Genomic DNA, 26,368 nt, shown 5'->3' on the forward strand with positions numbered 1-26,368 from the left:
CATAACTTAAAGAGCAACTAGTGAGTTTTTAAGGAATCAGTTAAATGTCACACTGCCATACAATTATAAAAAGCTCAGCAGAAGTTCTTGAGTTTAGATGATTTTTATGTCTGTCTCCACCAGAATGCAATGATAAATTCTTCTCCAGTGGACATGTAGCAGACTGACTCCTTTGGGGTGGTGTTATCTTCACCGTTTACTCTTTTTAGGTGATCTTGGTTTTGGATCCACAGGTGCCAGGAATGAAGATACCCGTTGAAACAACACAGCTATCCAGGCCAGACCAACGACGATCCAAGCGGCTCCGAGCACCCGGTAGCCCGGAAAATACGTCCTGTCCTGCTTAATCCCTGGAGACACAGAGAAAAGCAACAATAATGTGTGAGGAGGTGATTTAAAGGACTCACCAATTCAGTTTATCTAAACTTCGTTAGCTCACATTCACACCATACATTTAAAAGACATTTCTACCACTGAATTGTGGGAAGGCGAACACAGGAAACTGCCAATGTCCTTATTATTGCCTATTCATGATGGTTTGGGCACATTATGCTGATTTGGCCTGCAAAAGCTTTGGGGTGGTTGCCCTACCACATTCCCAATCTGTGCACATCCTATAACTTCCTGCTTAATAATAATAATATTTGTACCCCACCCATCTAACTGGGTTTCCCCAGCCACTCTGGGAGGCTTCCAGCATATATCAAAACATTATAAAACATACAACACTACAAACTTCACTGTACATTTACAGGTAGGTAGCCGTGTTGGTCTGCCGTAGTCGAAACAAAATAAAAAAATTCCTTCCAGTAGCACCTTAGAGACCAACTAAGTTTGTTATTGATATACATCTGAAGAAGTGTGCATGCACACGAAAGCTCATACCAATAACAAACTTAGTTGGTCTCTAAGGTGCTACTGGAAGGAATTTTTTTACAGTGGTACCTCGGGTTACATACGCTTCAGGTTACATACTCCGCTAACCCAGAAATAGTGCTTCAGGTTAAGAACTTTGCTTCAGGATAAGAACAGAAATCAGGTTCCGGTGGTGCAGCAGCAGCAGGAGGCCCCATTAGCTAAAGTGGTGCTTCAGGTTAAGAACAGTTTCAGATTAAGAATGGACCTCCGGAACGAATTAAGTACTTAACCACTGTATTTTGTTTCCCTATACAGGGCTGCCTTCAGATGTCTTCTAAAGGTTGTGTAATTCTTTATCTCCTTGACATCTTCCTGGTTCCCTGTAACCTCACTTCTTGCAGTGAGGGACCCACCAGAAGGCCCGCGGAGATGGACCTCAGTGTCCGGGCTTAACAATGGGGGTGGAGTTGCAGTTCCAACCAAGAGAAAGGTGCAAAATCACTGTCCAGGAAAACATACTGGGCATTTTCTTTTCTTTTATGTTTGATGCATCCAGCCCAACCCTCTGCAATGCAGGAATCTCAGCTAAAGCATCCATGACAGATGGCCATCCAACCTCTGCTTAAAAACCTCCAAGGAAGGAGAATCCACCACCTCTCATGGGAGTCTGTTCCACTGCCAAACAGATCTGACTGTCACAATTTCCCCCAAATGTTTAGTCCGAATCTTCTTTCTTGCAACTTGAAGCCATTGGCTTGAGTCCTACTTGCCAGGGATCTAGCAGGGTCAGACGAATGGGAGGGGCTTGACTTGGACAATGAGAGAACACAATCACAGGCAGGAAAAGAGTGGGTTAACTTGACCCCCTTCCTTCTCAGTCTTACAAAGTTGGCAGAGTAACAGAGAATGAGACCCAAGGGAGAGACATCTTGAGGTTACTAGGCAACCATGAAGGCAAGAGAGTTCAGGGGAATCTTCAGTGGAGAACAAAAAGAGGGAGTTCCTATGGTCTCCTCACAGCAGGAGGGAGGAGAGGGTGAGAAGGCTATGCAAGGGTCAGAGGAGGAGGGCCAGACGTTGTCAAACCTTGTGTTGTCTGAGGAACGGAAACTCAGACTGAGCACCTGATTACCAGAGAATGATTGGTGTGTGCCGCACTTTGTTTCTTTGACCTGTAAATAAACGTACATGAATTTTCCAGAGGCTCGTTACTGCATACTGGAGCCATCTGACTGCCTGAGATCATTATACTACTCTAAAGATCAAGAGAAAACAAGCATGCTCCCTCTTCCATGTGACAGCCCTTGATATATTTGAAGTTGGCTACCTTGTCTCCTCTCAGCCTCCTCTTTTCTGCCCTTCTCTGCACATGCTCCAACTTGTCAACAGCCTTCTTAAACTGTGGTGCCCAGAACTGGACACAGTATTCTAGGTGTGTTCTGACCAAGGCAGAATAGAGTGGTACTATTACTTCCCTTGATCTGGACACTATACTTCTACAGATGCAGCCGAGAATAGAGTTAGCTCCCCCACACACACACACACACTGCTGCATCACATGGTTGACTAATGTTAAGCTTGTGGTCCACCAAGACCCCTAGATCCTTTCCACATGTACTGCTAGTAAGCCAGGTGTCCCCCATCCTATATTTGTGCAGCTGGTTTTTCTTGACTGAGCGCAGAACCTTACATTTGTCCCTATTGAAATGTATTTTGTTAGCTTGTGCCCAGTTCTCCAATCTGTTAAGGTCATTTTGAATTGTGATTCTGTCTTCTGTGACATTAGCTACCCCTCCAAGTTCGGTGTCATCTGTACATTTGAGAAGCATCCTCTCAGTTCATTCAGCCAAGCATTTATAAAGACATTGAACAACAACAAGCCCAAGGACTTCCAGGGTGGTGCCTCCAGCGATGGCGGACTCCCTCTGAACTGGAGGGACAAGCTCCGCACGGAAAGGGTCTTTTCCGCTGCGGCGTAGCGGGGACCCTTCTGAAAATCACAGGCGGATGAAGCCTGTGACCGTGGGACTCGGCGGGCACCCTTAGCGCCCCCCCAACCCACTAAGGAACCCATAAATGGGCTCCGAAGTGAAGAGGGGGAAGTGGTGCGGTGCTGTGAGTCAATTGCTTTTTCTACGGAGCGAAGCCGCACAGCCGTCGCCGGAGAGCGCTGCCCTTTTCCTGGGACAATTTGGCATCTAAAATAACCAACCGTGAGTACTGGAACACTAAATTTTCGGATTTTAAACAAGAATTGGCGAAATAAAAGGAATTTGGACTTTAAAATTTACCCTAATTTGGTACTGAAACGGAAAGGTCTAAACAGGAAGTCACCCTTCTGTTTTCTTGTAGCTATAACAAAGCAAAGGCAACGCAAACTAGAGCCTTAAAAATCACTTTTAAAGGATCGACTTTCATCATTTAAAATCGCGGAACCCCCCTTCGGAAGCAGGAGAAGAAGGGGCACTTTTATTGAGCCGTTTAAACCTGCAGAAATAAAGCTAAAGTAATTTTCCACTGTCCTGACCCTGGAGTGGGGTATCAGATTTGATTATTGAAGTTCATTGACCAGAAATAAATGCTTTGACAGATAGTTAAAAGGAGGGAAATATTGTGATTCCATTGTTTCCTCTTGTCTTTTAAAAGAACAAATATGGACATAATATCTTTAAAAAGAAACTCTGTTGCTATTGTTTTTAAGGAAAAGAACAATCAGAAGTTTTCCCCCCTGGAGGGGAATGGTGAAATTGTAACTAAATCCTGGGAACTTGCAGCTGTTACTGATTACAACTGTGGGAAAGAATTTTGTGACCTTGCAGGACAGTGCCTTCAGAAACACTGTTGGGTGCTTTCTGTAAAATAAATGCCCTATTGGATCAGTTAAGTCAGAAGATGGATTTTATGACTAATGCTGCCAGAGCCTTTGATCAGGTAGTGGAAACTTATATGGAGCCCACTCAGGAACTAAAACAGGAGTGTGCCACGACAGAACAACAGAAAGAAGAGGATCTTGCTGAATCTGGGATGCCTGGGATGGAGGGACTTTTGGCCCAGCAGGAAAATGAGCCTTTGGATTTGACAAACAAACTTGGAAAAAACAAGACTTGGAAAGATAAAGTTTGGATTGAACTGGAAATGGGGGGTTGGACTGAACCCCCTATGCAAGGATGTTTGGACTTTCCGAGTCTGGTAATGAGCCGTCAGAGGCTTGGAGCTGTTGGGACTTCCCATTTTGGAGGGAATCTGAAATATGTTCTAAAACATCACATGGAGCTTAGTCTGGACTATGAGAAAGGGGCTGATTTGTTGAAAAGGGTCAAAAACACTACTAAGCTGGAGTTCCCGCGAGTGAAAGGAAAATATGAAGAAGAGCTGCGAAAGGGACATGGAAGTGATTTGAAGGCCTTGGATATAAGAGCACCAGGTTAATGTGCCAGACTAATGGGACAAAAAAGACTGGCAATCCCGGGACCGGGGGGAGGGGACGCTGGAAGAAGATTGGATTGTTTTTATTCTATTGTATTTCTTTTTATTACCAGAATTATGGATTTACAAGAGATGGGAGGAGGAGGAGGAGGTCATGGAAAGAAGGTAATGAAAATGGAGAATTTGAAAGTGATGGTTTTATTTTTTTATTTTTATTTTTGTGTTTTTGTTCTTTTTGTAATTTTGTCTTTTTCTGTGTAATTTTAAAAATTGTTTGTTTCAATAAATATCATTTAAAAGAAAATGAACAACAACAAGCCCAGAACAGAACCCAGTGGCACACCACTTGTCACTTTTTTCCAGGATGTTGAGGAACCATTGATGAGTACTCTTTGGGATGGCTTCTGTAAATCCAGAACTGTTCCTGGAAAATAGGGATACTTGGAGGGTCTGTACTTGAGAAACTTAAAATATGGTTTGGGTTCCAGATTATAATCATTGCAAGTCATCATTTTTTATGAAACCTGAACTGAGCTTTCATATTCTTCAGTACAGCAGATTGGTTGCCACCAGTACCTCCCCCCCTTTTTTTAATTAAAGACTTTATTGATTTACAAAAGTGTGTGCAATGTCTCTCTCTCGTATTTTTTCCATGTAACATTTTTACAAATCAGTTTCATTTGTTGAGACATTAGGAAGATAAAGGGGAGGAAGATGAGTGGGGTTGGGGTTGAGTGGCGATGTTTCTCTTTTACTTACTATATGTAGGGTTTGGTGTCAGCATTGCTTGTGCAGGTTCTTTGCTGTTCACTTGTGTTCCTTTGGTGGTGAGAGAGGTTGGGGTTGGCCTAGGATGTGTTTATTCATTTGAGGTTGGCTGTGGTGGTCTTTGTTTTCATGTATGAGTGGGGTGGGTGGGTGTTTTGGATCAGGTTAGCCATATTGATTTGTATGCTGTTGATGGGTTTTTGTCATTGTCTTGTTGGGCTGTGTACGTGATAAAGGGGAGCCATACCGGGTTGAAGGTGTCTTCTTCTATTTGTCCCCTTGTCAGTTTCAGTTTATTGGATAATTTTTCTAGTCAGGCTGTTTCCCATACTATTTGGTACCATTGGTCCATGCTTACTCCTGACAGGTCTCTCCAGTGTCTGGCTATGATGCTTCTGGATGCTTAAAGTAGGTGGCTTATGAGTTCTTTGCGGTGTAAGTGGGCATTATTGTCTTGGAAGATGTAAGGCCAATTCTGGGGTGGTTTCTAATACTTGCTTGGTTATTTTACGTATCTCTCATATGGTTCTTGTCCAGAATAGTTGGGTTTTGGGGCACTCCCACCACATGAAGAGGTATGTGCCTGTGGATGTGCACCCTCTCCAGCATTTTGGTGAGGTTCCTGGGCATATTAGCTAGTTTTCTTGGTGTTAGGTACCACCTGTAGGTGAGTTTCAGGGTGAGATCTTTTCTTTTTGTTGATATGGATTTAAAGGGGGGTTTAGAACACATTTTGTTCCATTGAGTGGGGTTAATCTCATAGCCTACGTCATCCTCCCATTGTTTTTTGATTGCATCTAGGGAGTTTGTGGGATTTTGTAGTAGTATTTTGTATATTCTGGATACCATTCCTCTACCTGTCCCTTTGTTGTTAGAAGGAGGTTTTGAAGGTTGTCAGAGGCCTAGTTGCTGTTGATTTTACTGCTGGATTGTTTAAGAGGGTATGCAATTGCTGATGTGTTAACCAGGGCATTTGGGTGTCTTCTAGTTTGTCTTGTATTTCTTGTGTTGACAAGGGTTTGTTATTTTTCTAGAAGTCTATTAGGCAATATAAGCCTTTGGTTTGCCAGGTTTTAATCTGGAGGTTTTGTGCTGCGTGGTGGAATAATGGGTGGTGCGGCAGGGGAATTAGTGGGGATGGGATTGGGGACAGTTTACCTATTACTGCCACCAGTACCTTGAGGCCACAAATGACCTCGCTTTATCTGTACAATCAGTTAAGCCCACAATATCAAAGTATTTTGAAAGCCTTACCTATTATATAGTCTCCAAAACCAATGGTGCTGAGTGTAACAAATGTAAAATAGATAGCTTCATAATAAGCCCAGCCCTCCATCCATTGAAAGAAGAATGCTGGCAAAATAAGAAACATTAGAATTCCCAGAACCACGAACACAAAAATGTATCTTGCTGATTTCTGAAAGATAAAGCAAGAAAAGAAAAGAAAAAAGGCAGGTTTGATGCAACAGAGCTCAGTCCTCTTGACCTTCAGCCATGCACTGTTATTTTAGGCTGTGTTAACAGATAAATAATAATAATTCCACCCGTTAAACTTCATCTGGAGCACAATTTCCTGCTGATGTCACAATTCATGGTGGTCAAGCTCTATGGTGGTATTTCATTCCTAATTGAAGGCACAGTTCAAGTTTATCTTCCTCAGATGGCATAATGCATATGTCTGATTTATCCTTGTCTTCCACCTCTTATAGAGGCAGCTAATCAGATATGCATATGTATATGCAATATAATAGAAGAAGAGCCCTGCTGGATCAGGCAAGGGCCCGTCTAGTTGAGAATCCTGTTCTCATCGAAGCTGACTAGATGCCCACAGGAAACCTGCAAACAGGACCTGAGTGCTGTCTATGTCTATAGCAGTCTATGTCGGCCTCAGTCTTGTGATTGGTAAGATTAGAAATTATCTCCAGATAAAGTACCGTAAATTTCGCTCTATAACACGCAGATTTTTTCTCCTAAAAAGTAAGGGGAAATCTCTGTGCGTGTTATTGAGCGAATGTGTGGTCCCTGGAGCTGACTCGCCGGAGCGCAGGGGCAAAAATAGGCAAAAATCAGGCAAAAATAAGATCGGGCGGGCGGGCGGGCGGAGGGAAGGCGGAAGCTGCTGCTTTCCTGCATTCTGCCTCAGGGTCTTACTGCCCACCCTCTTCTGTTGCTGCGTTTGCTCAAACTCAACAAAGAGCAGGGAATCCCCTGCCCTCCTGGCAAGCAGAGGGTTAAAGAAAGGATCGAGTCCTTCCTTCTAATTCTTTCCTAGTCACACTGCGTGCAGGCTCCAGCCCACCACCTCCTCCTCTCCGTGCTCTAGGGACTCGCAGGCAGCCGAAAAACATGCAGGTGGGAAAGAGAGAGAGAGGGCTGGCTTGGGTGGGGGAGGACTTTTGCTTTCCTTTCCTCCCCCCCCACCCCGTTAAACCCCTCCCCTGCATTCTTAGCCAGCTGCTTCTCCGCACACCCCTCTTGTGCTCCTTGTCCCTTCTGTGTTTTTCCTTCCCTCCCCATTTAAAACGTGGTGACAAAGCATGGATCCACATGGATCCTCAGGATTTTTGCATTGGGTCACCCCAAATTCACCATCAGATCACATTTACATGTCCATGGCTACAGTCTGTACCAAAAAAATCATGCACCCACTGTTGCCTGGGGCTGCAATGGTGCAAAAACGTGGTTACAAAGCATGGATCCACAGGATCTTTGCACTGGGTCACCCCAAATTCACCATCAGATAACATAGCATGTCCATGGCTACAGCCTGCACCAAAAAAATCAGGCACCCACTGTGGCCTAGGGTCGCAGTGGTGCAAAAACGTGGTTACAAAGCATGGATCCACATGGATCCTCAGGATTTTTGCATTGGGCTACTCCAAACTCACTGTCAGATCACATGTCTGTGGCCACAGCATGAATCACAAAAATCATACATCCACTGTTTCATTTAGAATATTTTTTTCTTGTTTTCCTCCTCTAAAAACTACGTGCGTGTTATGGTCTGGTGTGTGTTATAGAGCGAAAAATACGGTAGCTGAATTACCTTCTTTCCTTTCCCATACACTTTCTCTGTACAGCTTTCGAAGAAGCTTGAGATTGAAGTGCCAATATAATTAAAGCAGAGGAGGTTGAAGGGGATTCCAAAGAGAGCAAAAATAACACAAAAGAGCTGACCTTCTTTCGTTTGGGGACAGAGGTTTCCGTAGCCTGTTGAAAGATTAAGAAAGGGTTGCAAAGGACGTCAGCAACTGTCGATTTGACAATTGCCTAGAGAAGTTACAGAGCAGGGTCCCTACGAAGGGTTGTTTTCAGTGGAGAACTGCTTGTGCATTGAGACTGACTGCTGCTTCCTTCCTCTCTCCTGTACAACCCCCAAATCTGCTCCAGAGGATCCCCATACCCTCTGGCGCAGACTTTGAGGGTGCTAAGAGGGGTGCAGTGAGGAGAAGAGGGATAAGATTCATTGTGCAAGCAGAGGTCTGTGCATGACCAAAATGGCAGCCTTGGATACAGCCCAATGTATTTATTTTATGTACTGCACATATTGACTTCCAATGCACTTGGGGCAATTAACAGTTTCAAACAAAGAAACTTCCTCCAGGCATAAGTATGTGGGAGCTTCAAGTGTCTCCCTCCTGTTCCTTGGACCGGACAAGCCCACTGTGGAAGAACTGACCTGAGATGCAATGGAAGAGGCCAAGTGTGCAGGTATGACTTCGGAGACCTTGTGAAACATTGGGTGAAATGGAGACTCATCATGGCAACCCTTTAAAAAACCCCAAAAGATTGATAATATATTTGTCACGAAAATGTGGTGGTCACAGCATTTTCATGATAATCAAAACAAATGTAGGCTGATCTGCAGTGAGGAGAGAGCTGAGTTCCTCCATTTGTGACCGTCATGGCTAAAATAAGTTGCAATTCCCAAGCCCCTAAAGACTTTAAGAATGCTCAAGGAATTTGATTTCTCTCAATTCTAGTGTGACCTGGCCTTGCCTGTGAGCTGGAACATGCTTAACCTTCAGATTTTTCAGTTCTTCAAAATTTGTGATACAGTTATTGGATTAAAAAATCAATTACAAAAACTTATTTTATTTTGGGATAAATTTAGAAATGTATTTGATGATATGTCTTTGGTGATGAAATAGGGCAACATTTTTTCAAAATTGGTTATAGTTATTGGATTAAACAATGAATTACAAAAAACTTATTTGCTTTGGGATGATATGTCTTTGGTGATGAAATAGGGCATGCAAGGAGCGTCTTAGACAGAGGAACCACCATTGTGCCCAGATACCCCATAATAGCCCTCAGGGTAAGTCTTCTGCTCAGAAAAACCTCCATTTTAGTTTCATTTGCAATTGGCCTCAATTAAGACTTGGCTGATCTATCTGCCAATTACTTCTAATTAATTAATTCTTATCCAGAAATTGGCTGCTGGTGTAAGAAGAGGCATTATTTAAGAGGCTGAAAAACAAAGCAAAAAGCTTATCTTAAATTATCGGATGATTGGGATGATCTGGTTAGTTTAAAATCTTCATCTTATATTACTTTTAACTCTCCATCCCTTTAGTGAGATTGAACCCATTAGCATGGGAATAATAATATAATTGCAATTTATTATTTATGTGTCACCCATCTGACTGGGTTGCCCCTAGCCACTCTGGCTAGCTTCCCCTGTTCTGCAAAAACAATACTTCGGTCTTGTTGGAATTCAACCTCAAACCGTTGGAATGGAATGCACTGTTTACCTAAAGGGACAGACACAAGTTTTCAAAGCAGAGGCTGCTAAGGGAGAGATGAACAGAACTCAATATGGCAAAGACACGGCTGAACGCACCATTGATTGTTAGTATCATCCCACAATTATTGGATGAGCAATTGCAAGAGCTCAGAGATGAGACGCACAGAATGGTGAATGAAAATGGATCAGAGAAAGACCAGACTAAAGAATTCACAGGACCTTTGGGGAGAAATACTGATCAACATATGGCAGAGATATAGAGAGAAAGGATCTTGTGCACAGGTGGAAATGAACTCCGAGGAAAAAACCACCAAGCTTCTGGCAATTCATAGTCACAGAATCGTAAAATTGCAGAGTTGGAAGGAACCCCAAGAGTAATCTAGTTCAACCCTCTGCAATGCAAAAATCTCAACTAGAGCATCCATATCAGATGGCCATCCAACCTCTGCTTAAAAACCTCCAGTTAAGCAGAACCCACTGCCTATAGTGAACAGTGGTTCCTCCAATTCTCGATCAGAGCCTTCAGAGGGTCGCAGAGAGGCCTTAGCACTCTTGAAATCCTCTGAATCATTTGAGTCAGTTTCAGATTCAGAATCAGAACCTTCATCAGTGAGTGTGGGGCTTTGCTGCCGTTTATCCTCAGACTCTTCACTGTCATCAGGATAACATTGGAAAATTCCCACATTCTCCCCCTACTTGCCATTGTACTCAACACTTCTAGTGAGCCTAACTGTATTAGAGTCAGTCATCATTACTCTGTAAGAACCTTTCTGATATCCTAGAAAGATACCATGCAAACCACGTTTGCCTAACTTGGAGCTTTGTGGTGTGTGAACCCACATGTCAGAACCAAAAATTCTCATGTGCTTGATGTATGGTTTCTTGCCAAACATCTTTTCATAGGGGGTACAACCAATCGGTGATGACAATATGCGATTATAAATATAAACAAAACAGCTGAGCACTTCTGCCCAATAACTCTGTAAGATTGGCATCATGCAGCAAGGTTATCAAGCCTTGAAGTAATGTTTGATTTACCCTTTCACAAAGTCCATTCATCCAAGGAGACCGTGGACTTGAAAGGTCATGTTGAACTCCTTTCTCAGTCAGAAAAGCTTCAAACTTTTGAGAAGTGAATTCTCCCCCTCGATCTGTAAATAAACATTTCACCTGTTTATCATGCACATTTTTCAACCAAGCACAGAATTACTTGAACCTAGGAAATGCTTTTGATTTCTGCTTGAGATTGAACACATGAATATATCTGGAATATGAATCAATGAGAATCATGAAGTACCTGGCTCCACCCAAAGAGGGTGTTAGTGGACCAACGAGATCAGCATGCACTACCTGGTGTGGTTCTGTAGCTTGTCTACTAGATACCTTACTTTTTACAGTCATTTTGACCTTGTTTGCTGCACATGCCTTACACTTCATGTGGTACCTTCAGCGTTTAATAGTCATACCTTCAACTAAGGCAGCATTTTGGAAACTGCCTCGAAGTTTAAATGACCAAGTTTCCTGTGATAATCCTTCTTAGTATTTGCAATACAACAAGTTTCATCCTGCACAACATCAACAGAATCATCATAATGTAATACAAACAAATGATCAACATAATCAGCATGCAATACAAAGTCATCTTTCTTGGTGATGGTGCACTTCCTCTTCTTGAAGGAAACATCTATGTCCTGTTCAGTCAGCTGCGAGGCACTCAATAGGTTGTGTGCAGCATCTGGAACAAAAAGAACATTGCATATTGATGCATCCAAACTGTGAAGCACAACTGTTCCGTAGCCTTGACTGGAGATCATGTGGTCATCCGCTTGGTGAATCGCACCTTCCTGCAGAGTAATGGACATGAACAGGTTTTGTCTTTGCAGACGTGCCGGGTGGCTCCCGAGTCTATGATAAAGAAAGATCTAGATGTCTTCTGGACCTTTGGAGTGTAGCATGAGACCATGGTCTTGTGTTGCATTGTCCTGGACTTTTGACCTTTGCCTTTTCCACGCGTTGAACTTGTTAGGATATTTCCGTTCCACCTTAAAAGGGAGCAGGCTTTGTAAGTCACAGAGTCTGCGCATGTCCTGTTCACAGGATGTTTTTGTTCTGCTGTTGTTCCTTTCGTTTTTGCCAGTTGGCCAGAGATGCTGACACAGAACGGTCACGTTTTCTTTTGTTCTGTTCTACGCTAAATAAAGTCTGTAAATTATGCTCTTCTGCGGTGCAGCTTTCTGCCTGTGTTTCTGCTGATAAACATTGTGCACAAGCCTGGAATGCAGCCTATCTATTTCTAAGGCTTCGTGCCGCTAACTGTTGGATCTGCGTGACTACGGGAGGCCGATGGATCGTCCGGCAGCCGGCTTGGGGGCTCAGATGGACACTATCTCCCTGGCAGTTTCCCAACAACAAGGTTTCGGGCCCAGATTCACAGCACCAACAGGAGAGTAAAAGCTGCAACAGACTGCGTTTGAGGTATGTTGGGGGAAAAGCGAAAGGAAGGGACGCTTTTCTGTTTTACCTCGGCAAGGAGCCTTTGATCTCCAGCAAGGCTTAATTGGCCTGGGAGCTGCGCCAAAGAGGCTTCGTGATTAATGGCTGCCAAAATAAGGAGTCTTTGAAGTTTAATAAGGGCTCACGGCTCAAGTAAAAAGCTGAGATGGATCTCTTACAGTCCTCAGAAACTGCTCCGTGTCCACTAAAGCTGAATGGCCACAACTATCAGACCTGGGCAAGGTACTGTGAGGGCCAGATGAGAAGGCTTGGAGTGTGGAATACTGTTTCTGAGAACCCCCCAGCCCCTGTGACAGATGAGTGGAAAGCCGCAGATTCGAAAGCGATAGACGTAATTGTCTTATCCGTATCTCTTGAGGAAATTAAGACGCTGGCTGGCAACACCATTGCACGTGGAATGTGGAATGCTTTGAAAAAAGCTCATTTGCCAGTAATCCCAGCCCAGAGTTTGACTGCATCGGAGGTCCTAGCTGTTTCCCAGAATGCGAGTGAATGCAGGGATGCTGAGGGCACCGGTTGCAAGCTGCAGGGGGAGCTGACCGTTACGTCATCCCAGGCAGCATTCCAGCCTCCAGGGGGAGCCAAGGAGTCGGCAGCTAAGAGCTCTGGTTCTCGTGAGAACCAAGGTCACCGCCTTTGCAGAGGCTGGAAAGGCAAAGGTAAACATACGCAGGCACCTGCAGATGGCCAGGAGCAGAGGGAGGGTGAAGAGCCCGCGCCAGGGAAAAACAAAGCGATGTTTGCTGGCACAGCTTCACCAAAGGCTAAAGGCACGTCTGCTGACCAGAAGCAGGGGGGCGAGCTGCAAAAGCCCACGCCAGTGGAAAGCAAGGTTTTGCTTGCTGGCACAGCTTCACCAAAGGCTAAAGGCACGTCTGCTGGCCAGGAGCAGGGGGGCAAGCTGCAAAAGCCCACACCAGTGCAAAACAAGGGTTTGCTTGCTGTAAAGACTGCTCCAACAGCCAAAGGCAGCTTTGTTGTTGATTCAGGCTGTACCCGCCACATCTCGAAGGATCGCCATCTCTTTATCTCCTTCAAGCCTCAGGAAGGTGAGATCCACCTGGCTGATGGAAGGACGTTGCAAATTGCAGGAGAAGGGACTGTGAAACTTGCAAGTCTGCACACTACCATCAGTAATGTACTTTATGTTCCAGGAGCAGCGAGCAACTTGCTGAGCGTCCCACAGCTTACTGGGCGTGGTTTTCAGATTTCCTTCAAGAGGAGCGTCTGTGTCATCAGTAAAGGCAAAGAGGACTATTTGCATGCAAAGTTTATGGATGGTTTGTTCCATATAACTTATGATGACACTGCTGTTGTATCTAATGCTGATTCTTGTTGTGTTGCACAAACTAACAAAGTTCTTCATGCAGGTTGCATTCACGATGCGCATCGAATGCACATTTGTCACCTCTCTTGGAAGGCACTGGCCAAGATGCCAGAGGTGGTTGAGGGTTTGAACATCAAACCCTGTAAATTTCACATGAAATGTGTATCTTGTGCAGAGAACAAGGTGAAGGTTGCTCCAAAAGGCAAGGAGTCTAGCAGGCAGGCTTCCAAACCCTACCAGCTAGTGCATGCGGACCTGGTTGGGCCACTTGCGCCCTCTATAGGAGGAGCAAGGTACTTCATGATTCTGATTGATTCTTTTTCCAGGTACCTTCATGTGTATTTGCTCGAACAGAAATCACAAGCGTTTCCGAAGTTTAAGGCATTCTGTGTGGAGAATGTGCACGGTAAACGTATTTCCTGTTTGTTTACTGATCGGGGCGGGGAGTTTACTTCTCAGCAGTTTGAAGCTTTCCTGACTGAGAAGGGAATCCAGCATGACATGTCAACGCCCAGATCGCCATGGATGAATGGGCTTGCGGAGAGAGCAAATCAGACATTGCTGCAAGGAATCAAAACCTTGTTGCATGATGCCAATCTCCCTGATAAGTTTTGGGGGGAGGCTCTGGGGAATTTGGTTTACACCGTTAATCGCAGATTGTCATCACCCATTGGCTGTACCCCCTATGAGAAGATGTTTGGCAAGAAGCCCAACATCAAGCACATGAGAATCTTTGGTTCTGACATGTGGGTACGCACACAACAAACCAACAAGCTTGGGAAGCGTGGGGCACATGGTTTGTTCATGGGGTACGAAAAAGGTGCATACAGGGTATGGATGACTAACTCTAAGTCCATTAAGTTCACAAGGAGTGTTGAGTACAATCCTAAGTGGGGGGGAAATGTGGGAATTTTCCAGAGTTACCCAGAGGAGGATGAAGGTGATGTCAAGCAAGCAGCTAAAGCTGAGGAAGCTGCTGAAGATGATGAGGATGAGGATGATGATGATGATGATGATGATCAGAGTTCGGATTCCAGTTCAGTGGGCGGCGCTGCTGCTGCTGCTGGTGTCAGTGACAGTGATGACACAGCAGACTACAAGAGCGCACAGGCCTCAGTCAGACCATCTGATGCGTCTGACAATGAACTGGAAGAACCACTGTTCACCATTGGTCATTTTTCTCCTAAGAAAGAGGAGATGAGTCCAGAAGACTTGCGTCTGGTACGTAGGTCTGAAAGGGCCACCAAAGGCAGACCTCCAAAGAGGTATGCTGATGAGTTTGCTAAGACAGCAACTGCTGTTCTTAGTAGCTCAGAGAAGGTGTGGGAACCTTCAAGCTTCAAAGAGGTTCAGGAGTTGACCTCTAAAGATGCTGAGCCTTGGCTTAATGCCATGAAGGCTGAAGTTGATTCCTTGAACAGGAACCAAACTTGGGAACTGGTACCGGTAGTCCCAGGAATGAGACTGGTTGGCAGCAAATGGGTCTTCAAGGCCAAGACAGACCAGAATGGCAAGGTTGTCAGACACAAAGCCAGATTGGTTGCCAGAGGTTTTTCACAGGTACCAGGACAGGATTACCACGAGACCTACTCTCCCACAGTCAAATATGAGAGCATTCGGCTGATGCTCAAGATTGCTGCGGAGGAGAAACTGCATGTTTCCCATCATGACATTAATACAGCTTTTTTGTACGGGGTTTTGGGGGAGGAGCTGTACATGCTTCCACCTGATGGGATGGAGATACAGAAGGGAATGGTCTGTAAACTGCGGAAATCCTTATATGGTCTCAAGCAGAGTGCCAGGTGTTGGAACACCAAGCTCACTGAGACATTGCTTTCTCTAGGTTTTCACCAGGGCAAAGCTGATCCATGTGTGTTTGTCAAGGAGGAGGGGCAAAACAAACTGTATTGTTTATGTTTTGTTGATGATCTTCTGATGTTTTGGAAGAATCAGGCTTTCTACCAAAGCACCCTAGCTCAGCTGAAGGAGCACTTTGACATGAAGGATCTTGGTGAGGTATCCAACTATCTTTCTCTGCAGGTGGAGAAGGACCAAGCAGGTAATTTTCTGGTACACCAAACACAGAAAATTGCTGATGTGTTAACCAGGTTGAATTTGGTTGATGCAAACCCAGCAGACACACCGATGGTGACAGGTTACCAGGTAGATAGTACTGCTGAAGCGTTTTCTGACACAACGCTGTACAGATGCATTCTAGGCAAACTGAATTTCATTGCCAGATGTTCAAGACCTGACATAGCTGTAAGCTGTAATCTGCTTAGCAGACATGCCAACGATCCTACGGTTCAGGATTGGAAAGCTCTGAAGCGCATAGCCCGCTATTTGAAAGGGACTATGCACTACAGGCTGAGGTTCACCAGTCAGAAGACTGGAGGTCTTGAAATCTTTGCAGATGCAAGTTTTGGAAGTGACACCACGGATGGTACAAGCACTTCTGGAGTATGCTACATGTACAACCACTGCCTGTTTGACTGGTTGTGCAAGAAGCAGACAACAGTGAGCCTAAGTTCCTGTGAAGCAGAACTCAATGCTCTGTCATTTTCACTCATGGATTGTGAATGGTTGATGCAACTGTTTAAGGACATCAGAGTGTCTGTGAAATGTCCTGTACAAGTGTATCAAGACAATAGATCGTGTTTGGCTTTGCTGAACTCCGAGAGTTGCAAGCAAAGAACCAAGTACTTGCAGATTAAGCTACATCGTGCAAGGGAGTGTATTCAGAAAGGGCTGATTCAGGTGTCCTACATGGCAGGAAATGAAATTCCTGCTGATCTGTTGTCTAAGGTTGTTAACAAAGAGCAACTTAAGGTTTATGTACAAAGGTTGCAATTGGGTTGAACCACAGGTACTACAGGTTACACGGAAAGGGGGAGGATGTTAGGATATTTCCGTTCCACCTTAAAAGGGAGCAGGCTTTGTAAGTCACAGAGTCTGCGCATGTCCTGTTCACAGGATGTTTTTGTTCTGCTGTTGTTCCTTTCGTTTTTGCCAGTTGGCCAGAGATGCTGACACAGAACGGTCACGTTTTCTTTTGTTCTGTTCTACGCTAAATAAAGTCTGTAAATTATGCTCTTCTGCGGTGCAGCTTTCTGCCTGTGTTTCTGCTGATAAACATTGTGCACAAGCCTGGAATGCAGCCTATCTATTTCTAAGGCTTCGTGCCGCTAACTGTTGGATCTGCGTGACTACGGGAGGCCGATGGATCGTCCGGCAGCCGGCTTGGGGGCTCAGATGGACACTATCTCCCTGGCAGTTTCCCAACAGAACTTTCGCTGCGTTGCTCTGTTGCCTTGGCATTGGGATGTTTACATTCCCCCTTCACGTGGCCTAGATGCCCACATAATAGCATTTCACTGCCTTCAAAGCTTTGGCACCATCTAGTGGTTGCACTGCATTCTGGGATGATGTCTGTGAGGACTCCCCCTTAGTTATGCAACTAGCACTACACCGATCCGCTTCATTCAACACCACAGCAGTAACATGCACTACCGTGAGCTGAGCAGTAGGCAAAACAGCAAGCTGGCTGGCAATCGCTTCCCAACTTGAACCCAAAAAATGTAGAATCATGAAGGAATACACAGCCTCTGGAAAGGTGATTCCACGCTGTTGCAACTCATGCCTTAGATTCTGCATTTCCATGAGGTGAGCACGTACATCTGCTCCATCAGCAAGTGCCATATCATGCAACTTGGCATAAAAGAACAAAGAAGCTCCCACCTCTGTTCTTAAATGTGACTGTTGGAGACTGTCCCACATCTCTTTGGCTGAGGCCTTGTCACGCAACAGACAAAACTCTTCAGGGGACACAATAAGCGTTAGAGTTCCCCTTGCTTTGGAATCCTTAGCCTCCCACTCTTGGGTAACTGGAGCTGGGGTGTGTGTCTGTTATGACATTAAACAGACCTTCTTTTCTTAGCAGGGCTTCTGCATACTGCACCCATTCCTGATAATTCCCTTTTGAGAGCTTTGGTATCCCCATCGCAAATTGAAGAGCCTCCTGTACTTTTGGATTGGCCATTGTGTCTTTAAAGCAAGCTAAGTCTGTTTCCCAGCAGCTGCTTTTCAAACAGCACCCTTCTGCCGCAGCCAGTTAGTGCTTTGGCTTGAAGTTCAAAGTCCACCCTTATTGCCAATTAATTAGGGACTGGCAGGCTTCCCGGGGTAATGAGCACCTACCTCCCATCAATCTTCTTGACACACAGAGAAGATAATCTGCATTCTGTTCTTCTGGGCCCAAAACCAAAAATGTCGGAATCTCCGTTCGACCGAGCTCCTCCAAGCTCCTCCGGAATCGCCTCCGACAGTAATTAACAACCTGAGCCTCTTATAAGGCTCCAAGCACATTCCCATTATGCAGAGTATCCAGCACAGGGACGGACGAGAAGTATGAGCTACATGCTAAGAGTTTTATTACTAAGCTATGGAGACAGAAAAGAAATACATTGTCTCTCTGTGAGAGCAGAGAGCACCTGAACAAACAAAGGAACAGGAAACCAGTAATGTCACATCTGTCTCCCGTCTCCCGTGAGACTTCCAACAGTATGGAATCTCTGGAATGCAAAACAGAGTCTTGTGACTCCAAGCAACTGCACAGTGGCAACACACAGAAACTAACACCCACAACCTCATGATGGAGTGTGTTCCATTGTCAAACAACCCTTATTATCAGAAAGCTCTTACTGTCAGAAGTTTCTCCTGATGTTTAGTCGGAATCTCTTTCTTGTCTTTTGAAGCCATTGCCTCGAGTCCTATTCTCCAGAGCAAGAGAAAACATGCATGCTCCCTCTTCCATGTGACAGCCCTGGAGATATTTGAAGATGGTTCTCATATCTTCTGTCAGTCTCTTCAACCATTCTTCATAAGGCTTGGTTTCCAGACCCTTGATCTTCTTGGCTACCCTTCTCTGCACATGTTCCAGCTTGCCAAAATCCTTCTCAAATTGTGGTGCCCAAAACAGAACACAGTATTTCAGGGGTGGTCTGACCAAGACAGAATAGAGTGGTACTATTGCTTCCCTTGATCTGGATACAATACTTCAGTTGATGCAGCCACCAAAAACCCGGATCCTTTTCACATGTTCTACTAGTAAGCCAGATGTCCCCCATCTTATATATGTGCAGCTGGTTCTTCCTGCCTGAGTGCAGAAGCTTACATTTGCCCGTATTGAAATGCATCTTGTTGGTTGTGGCCTAGTTCTTCAATCTGTTGTTTGGAATCCCAATTTGTGCTTCACACCAAAAAGCTTAACCAGAGCTTTCCAAACTGTGTGTCGCAACGTGTTAGCATGTTGGCTGCAGTGTGTAGGTCATGCCAACGCTGGAAAGGGCTTAGTTTAACCACCAGCTTGCTAGTAAAACTGAATTACCGTGTCACAAATTGATGCATGTATAAAAAGTGTGTCACCAACATGAAAAGTTTTGAAAGCTCTGGATTAAACAGTGCTAACAGGGTATGTTCTCCCACTCATTCAGTGCATGGTTTTCTGCACTGAAGGCATTCATCTAGACGTAAAGGGTGTGTAGTTTCTTGAGTGTATTTTGTAGCTTACTGGAAAGAAGTTTCAATCCTATGCAAATTTATTGGGGAGCAAGTCCCACTGAATGCATAGGGCTGCGCTGAGAGGGACGGATTTGCATTGGGAGACCTGGCATTGGGTCAGTTGCACCAGGTGGGATTTGAACTCATTTCCTAGCCCAACTACTTTCCACAGGGTGGTTTTAATAATAGGTTGACCCCAGAAGGATGGGAATAAATAACTAATCAGGGAATCGTCTTGTTGGGCATATAATAAATGAACTATTTATTTGGCCAGAAATGGAAAGACAAAAATGAGATGTGAAGGATGATGAAGGAGCAAAAGCAAAGCCTGCAACTTTACACAATTTATCTGAGAGCAGTTGAATGCCCTGCATACTATATTCGTGAAGAAGCCAGAACCAAATGACAGTACCTATTGTGGTTAACACTGTGGCCATGAAGAAGAAAGAAGTACTGAAATCCCAGCTGGCCCTTCCTTCATCATCATGTCTTCCTATAGGTTCTACTCCCTTCTGAGCATATTTTACCAGTCTCTGCAATTAAAGGCAAGGCTCAGTTTGAATATTCCAACAATAAGAATAGCCCCTCCTCTGATTATCACCAGATACTGCTCACCAAATCTCTATGCATTCACAAGGGACGTTCTTGTGGATCAGTCCAGCACGTTCTTCCCCCGGTGGGGCCAGCCCAATGCTCATGGGAAGCCCACAAACAGGACCTGAACACAACAGCCCTCCCCTCACTTGTCACCCCCAGTAACTGGTAGGCATAGGGCTTATGCACACTCAACATTTTCTCCACTCTTTCCAGGCAAAGGCCGCACTCCAATAGCACTGATGGCAACACTATAACAAGCTGTGTTGTTTATATCTCAAGTTCAATACTAAGTGTTTCTCTCCCTTGAGCCCAAGAGAGGGTTTGGTCTTCTCACTCCAAAAACATACACTTTAGTAGCAATGCATAAATCATTACCCCTTGGCTTGCCTGTCTTCATAAATTCTTTTGGACAGAGTCTGCTTGGAGTATGGGCTCTCCCGTATTCTCAGTCAACAAAACAATGGTGAGACTACCCCATCTCCCACCCTCTGTTCTAAGGCACAAACACACTTTTCAAGGCAGTTAACCAGACAATGATTCAGCTTTCCTGTGACCTTGAACAGAGTCACCTGTTTTGCAGTTGCTACATGACGTATGTTCTCCTTTTCCCAATATATTTTTATAAAATACGTGTCCCAACCAATATAGTACAGTTGAACCTTGGTTTTTTAATGCCTTGGTACTCTGACATTTTGGCTCCCAAATATCGCAAACCCAGAAGTGAGTGTTCCGGTTTGCGAATGTTTTTCGTAAGCCGAATGTCTGGCACAGCTTCCATGGCTTCTGATTGAGCGCAGGATGTGCCTGCAGCCAATTGGAAGCCACACCTTTGTTTTCAAACCGTTTTGGGAGTCGAACGGACAACCGGAACAGATTAAGTTTCACAACCAAGGTTCAAATGTACAAATATTAACAAAAACCCACCCTTAATAGCTGAATTGGAGGAAATGTAAATTTGGGTTTTCCGTGGCAATGATTCAGCTTTTCTGTGACCTTGATTGGCGTCACCTGTTTTGCAGCTGCTACATGACGTATGTTCTCCTTTCCCTAAATTATTCTTTGCAAAATACATTTCCCAACAAATACAGTACTAATACTAACAAAAACCTGCTCTTTATAGCTGAATCAGAGCAAAAGTCAATTTGGGTATTCAATGGATTGCCGTTAACAAGCTGGTTTTCATGAGGAAAGCCCCAGAGCAACGAAATGGTGCTCAGACACGAACCATGCCTGGAGAGAGTGGAGGAAAGCTCAGTGTGGAGAAGCCCATGCTGCCTCCAACAGTGTCGGCAGAACAGAGCCATAATGGCTAGTAGGAAGGGTGAGTCCTTATGTTTCTATGCTGCCTACTGATTCTGTCTCCACCTCAATTCCCACCTCCTAAACTGTATTCCCCCCATATATACTTTCTGACCTCTTAACTTCTGGTGTCATGCCATGGTCATCCCTTTCAGTCTTGCTGAAGTAATGCCTTACCTTTATGACTAATTCCACCTCTTCTGGGCTGAGAGAGGTGTAGTTCAAAAAAAAATCCTCTTTCAGGTGAAACATTGCTTCTTCCATTTTTAGGTAGTGATCCTTCTCCAGAAGCTCAAAGATGAGGGCACCCATCAGCAAGTAAGTCAAGATGCCAGCCACCAGTAGGAGGCCCTGTGTTCTGCTGACACGCATGTTGTTCTGTGTGGGAATGAGAGCCAAGGAAGAAGCAGACACAAGAGCGACTATAGTTTAGTAAAGCAAGTCCTTATTTGTCTTGACCCAGACTCAACAGTACAGCCCCATAGCTGAGCACTCTCCATAGCTGGACCCAAGCTAACCAAATGAATTTCAACAGGGACAAATGTAAGGTTCTGCACTTAGGCAGGAAGAACCAGATGCACAAATAGAAGATGGGGGACACATGGCTAAGTAGCAGTACATGTGAACAGGATCCAGGGGTCTTGGTGGACGACAAGCTGAACATGAGTCAACCGTGTGTTATTATTACCACAAGATTTATCTAAATTAGCATTCTTAAACATCAACAAAATGTATCATGACTTATCAATGGATATACAGGATCAGGTTTAAGGTGCTGGTTTTAACCTTTAAAGCCCTATACGGCCTAGGACCCTCGTACCTACGGGACCGCCTCTCCTGGTATGCCCCACAGAGAAACCTACGGTCTGCAAATAATAACACCCTCAAGGTCCCAGGCCTCAGAGAGGTTAGGCTGGCCTCAACTAGAGCCAGGGCCTTCTCGGCTGCAGCTCCAATCTGGTGGAATGCTCTGTCACAAGAGACTAGGGCCCTGCGGGACCTGACATCTTTCCGCAGAGCCTGCAAGACAGAGTTGTTCCGCCAGGCCTTTGGTCAGGGCGCAGCCTGACTCCCTCCTCTGGCAACCTGCACAGAATTTTGCTTAATTGGTTGCCTTCAATTTGATTTAATTAATTTTTATAATGAAATATTTTTAGATTGTGTAACTATTTTACTGTCTGATTATTTGATTGTTGTTAGCCGCCCTGAGCCCGGCTTTGGCTGGGGAGGGCGGGATATAAATAAATTTATTTATTATTATTATTATTATTATTATTATTATTATTATTATTATTATTATCAACAGACAGCAGTCATTGAACCTGACCCTGTGGGGGAAAGTCAAAGCTCTTAAACTGAACATAATACCTAGTTTATATCTTAAAAGAAATTCCAGTTCACATACCAAGCAAATACTTTCAAAATATTAAATCTTTGTTAAGATAAATTATAGAACAAAAATCGAGAAAGATGGAAAGGATTTGCTGAAATAGCTAATTGAATTAGAATACAAAAAAGGGAGGTGTGAGGAGGTCGATGAAACAAGTAAATGAAAGGTAAAGATACGGAAATATTGGATGTGCTTTTAAATGTTTTTGTTTTTCTTGTTGTTCTGCTGTATTGTTTTTGCTTTTTTATTTTTGATGTATTGTAAGGTACTGTTTTGTTCTGTTTAACTTTTTATTGTTTTCTTTTTTCTTTTTTCTGTAATTATTAAACCTCTAATAAATATCATTTCAAAAAAAAATACAATAACAACTCTGTAAAGTATAGAGTTTTGGGGTTTTTTCATCCCATCCCCCCTTTACTCTGCCTTCTACACGGCTGCTGTTTCTCCCCCCCCCCAAAAAAAAAAAAGTCTCTTGAATTTGACATTGCAAGGAAGCTCTGAGGACAAAACCATATGTGAATATGTTGCTAGAAGAACTAGGAAAAACCTATTCATGTTGAATAGGTTTCTAAAAGGACTCCCACATATTGACTGTGGAAAAAACAACTGCTCGGGAAATTCGTTCAAGGTGTTAGGACACTGCATGTCAAAACACACTTTCTCTTTCCGGGTTTGGTTTGGTTTGGTTTCTTAAGAAATACAGTTCATTGGGAAACATGGAAGGAGAAAACCAGGAGGCTTTGTCATGGTGGAGCTAGTGTGTTTTCCCACATCCATAACCAGCCCAGGGGTCATTTGGAGGAGGGAATTGAAAAGAGGGGAGAGGTCTTTGCTTGGCTCCTCACTCACCCTGCCAGAGTCCTTAGAGTCTAATTCTTAAAATATCCACTTCATCAACTCCCAGTATTTGATAGGAGAGTCTCAGTGGTTCCCTTTCACTGGGTAGCTATTTGGGAGGAGCAGCTTAACCCCTCCCCATGGGCTCTATGAGGTCATGGGTACATTACCTTCTTTTGCTTAGCTGGTCCTCTGTGAGGTCACCCCCTCTGTAGCTGCTGGGCTGCTGACAGCCTCTAGGTCTGATAGGCTGGTAGGAAGATCAGCCCCCAGTATTTTAGAAATGTATAGGGAGCAAGTTCTGATGAGCAATGGGAATGCTCATCAGATTTGCAGATGGCACCAAACTGGGAGGGTAGCTAATGCCACAGAAGAAAGAATCAGAATTAGGGTTGCCATTTGCCCTCTTTTTCATGGGTAGAGTCATCATAGCGATCCCTAGTTAAAAGCAGAAGTTGGCAAATGTGTCCTCTTTTTTGCAACCCTACATTGAGCCCCAGCTAACAAAATGAATTTCAGTAAGGACAAATGTCAGGTGCTGCACATAGGAAGGAAGAACAAGATGCACAAATATAGGATGGGGGACACCTGGCTTACTAGCAGTACATGTGAAAAGGATCTAGGGGTTTTGGTGGACCACAGGCTGAACATGAGTCAATAGTGTGATGCAGCAGCAAAGCTAGTGCTAGTGTAATAGATTGGGGGGGAGTCCCCCCTAAACCCTGGGAATGAATAAATGCTAGTATTTTGATTAATTGGGATATGGATTAGAATATAAACTGCAGAGTTGTTCCAGACAGGGAATTCCTGGGCTGGCTTATGCAAATTAACCTGGCTGAACTGTGGCTATTAAGAGTACAATAGGGGCCATTAACAATGCAAGTGAACTTCTCTCTTGCTCCTAGATGTGAAGGAACACTGGGGATTTGGGAGGTTGCCAGGGTACCTGCTCTGGGGGACAGCAAGGGGTTTGGGGAGGAAGAAGGGGGAAGGAGAGCTCCATCTTGGAGAAAGAGGCTGTATGCCTGTACTGCTGCCTCTTGAGCTGACCATGCCATAAGATCTGGACTTCCTCCATGCAGATCGAAGGTGTAAATAGCTGAATAAACCCTTTTTCTTAAAGCACTGTTTCCACCATGTCTTCTATTCTCCAAAGTGACTCTACGCTACATCAACAGAAACATAGTGTCCAGATCACAGGAAGTAATAAAAGTAAAAGGTAAAGAACCCGAGGATGGTTACATCCAGTTGAATTTGACTATGGTGTATACTGCACATCTCTGCTTTCAGGCCGAGGGAGCCGGCGCTTATCATCAGATAGTCCATGCCATACATTTAAAGCACACTGCTTCCCTCAAAGGCTCCTGGGTACTGAAGTTTGCCTCTTGCAGAGCTATAGTTTTGGTGTACACCCTCCAGAAGGCCAGCAAGGAGATCTGAAAAACAGAATTTTATAGCACAACTATTAATATTTACTCAGAAGGAAGCCTTCTTTGTTTACAGCCAAAGTACCATATTTTTCGCTCTATAAGACACACCCGACCATAAGAAGCACCTAGGAGGAAAACAAGAAAGCAACGCAAAGCCTCTTGGGCATAGGAGCATTCTGGAGGCTTTGTGTGGCTCTCCCTGAAGCCAGAAGAGCAAGAGGGATCAGTGCGCAGCAATATCTGCGCAGCCTGCATTCACTCCATAACACACAAACACACATTTCCCCTTACTTTTTAGGAGGGGAAAAGTGCATCTTATAGAGCAAAAAATACGGTAAATGTGCATTGGATTGCTTGGCAGCCTAACAGCTGCAAAGTTTACTCAGAAGCTATTCCCACAAAATACCTAGAACAAAGGTCTGTGGCCCTGCAGACTCTCATCTGCCCCAGATTAGAAGAATCTTTATTTGCATCAGCCACTAGCCATAGCAATAAAATAAAATAATATAAAATAAAATGTACTGAAGAAAGAGGTAAAAACTTAACTATACAAAATAACAGATAGGTAGCCATGTTGTTCTGCCATAGTCAAAATAAAAAAATTCCTTCCAGTAGCACCTTAAAGACCAACTAAGTTAGTTCTTGGTATGAGCTTTCGTGTGCATGCACACTTCTTCAGATACACAGAAGGATCTGGCAACTTCTGTTTCAGTGTATCTGTGTATCTGAAGAAGTGTGCATGCACACGAAAGCTCATACCAAGAACTAACTTAGTTGGTCTTTAAGGTGCTACTGGAAGGAATTTTTTTATTTATACAAAATAAATTTACGTTAATAATCAAATAACCAGCATGACCAAAAGTCAACGATGACAGAAGTTGTAGTCCACCTGAAATTGTGTTCAGGATTGTATGACAAACACTGTGGGGAAATTTAGCTATTTTGGTGAACTAAAAGCTCCTTTAAAACATACATAGGGAGATGGGGCAGAGAATGTGCAATGCCTGAACCCAACAGCAGGTTGTAGCATTTAACCATGAAGACTCCCAGTTACAGAAAAGCGTTCTGTGCATAAAAATGACGGACACTAGACTTAGCACCTTGTTCTGTTCTGTTTGGCAATGAGCCGCTTTCATGCTTTATTACAGCAACTCCTTGCAGGGCAAAGGCTTTCCACAATCACACGTGTCTAGGGCTGCAACACTGACCAGTGAAATATCTTCAGGAAATTTAAGATCTTGACCCTGATGAATCGGGCATTGCCTCCAAGCTAACCCACAAACCAGCCTGTTGAATTTGGAATCCCCTGTGGACCTGCTAGGACAGAGCTTTGTTGGCACAACAGGATGCAAACAAACCTCAGTTGGACATGGAGACGTGCCACTCTCCTTTTCGGAGGCTTAGTTTAGGCAGCTTTGAGAATACACCCCCAGAGTTAACACTCAATGCATTACTTCTGGTAAATAAGGCACCATAGCCGCTAGAGGGCAGTGAAAATTTGTGTCGCAGGCTTCTTAGACTTGTCTGCCCATAATTTATCTGAAACCCAAGGGGCGCATTGGTTGCCAGATGTGAAATATATTGGCATTATTCTCAGCTCTCCTACCTCACTATTA

The 26,368-nt window shown here is 44.2% G+C and overlaps 1 protein-coding gene across 1 annotated transcript; it reads right to left on the reverse strand.

The window, feature by feature from the left end:
- Nucleotides 1-84: 84 nt before the first annotated feature.
- LOC308587050 (potassium channel, subfamily K, member 16-like) lies at nucleotides 85-23,460 on the reverse strand. Its single transcript, XM_081194417.1, has 6 exons — nucleotides 23,335-23,460; nucleotides 21,273-21,473; nucleotides 19,612-19,732; nucleotides 8,099-8,262; nucleotides 6,307-6,469; nucleotides 85-350 (listed from the first exon to the last, which is right to left on the reverse strand). Exons 2-6 carry the CDS (start codon nucleotides 21,465-21,467, stop codon nucleotides 190-192), a joined length of 804 nt encoding a protein of 267 aa, XP_081050543.1. The 5' UTR covers nucleotides 21,468-21,473; nucleotides 23,335-23,460; the 3' UTR covers nucleotides 85-189.
- Nucleotides 23,461-26,368: the final 2,908 nt, after the last annotated feature.

This window comes from Podarcis bocagei, assembly GCF_964188305.1.
Source record: "Podarcis bocagei genome assembly, chromosome: 1".
Classification (NCBI taxonomy): domain Eukaryota; kingdom Metazoa; phylum Chordata; class Lepidosauria; order Squamata; family Lacertidae; genus Podarcis; species Podarcis bocagei.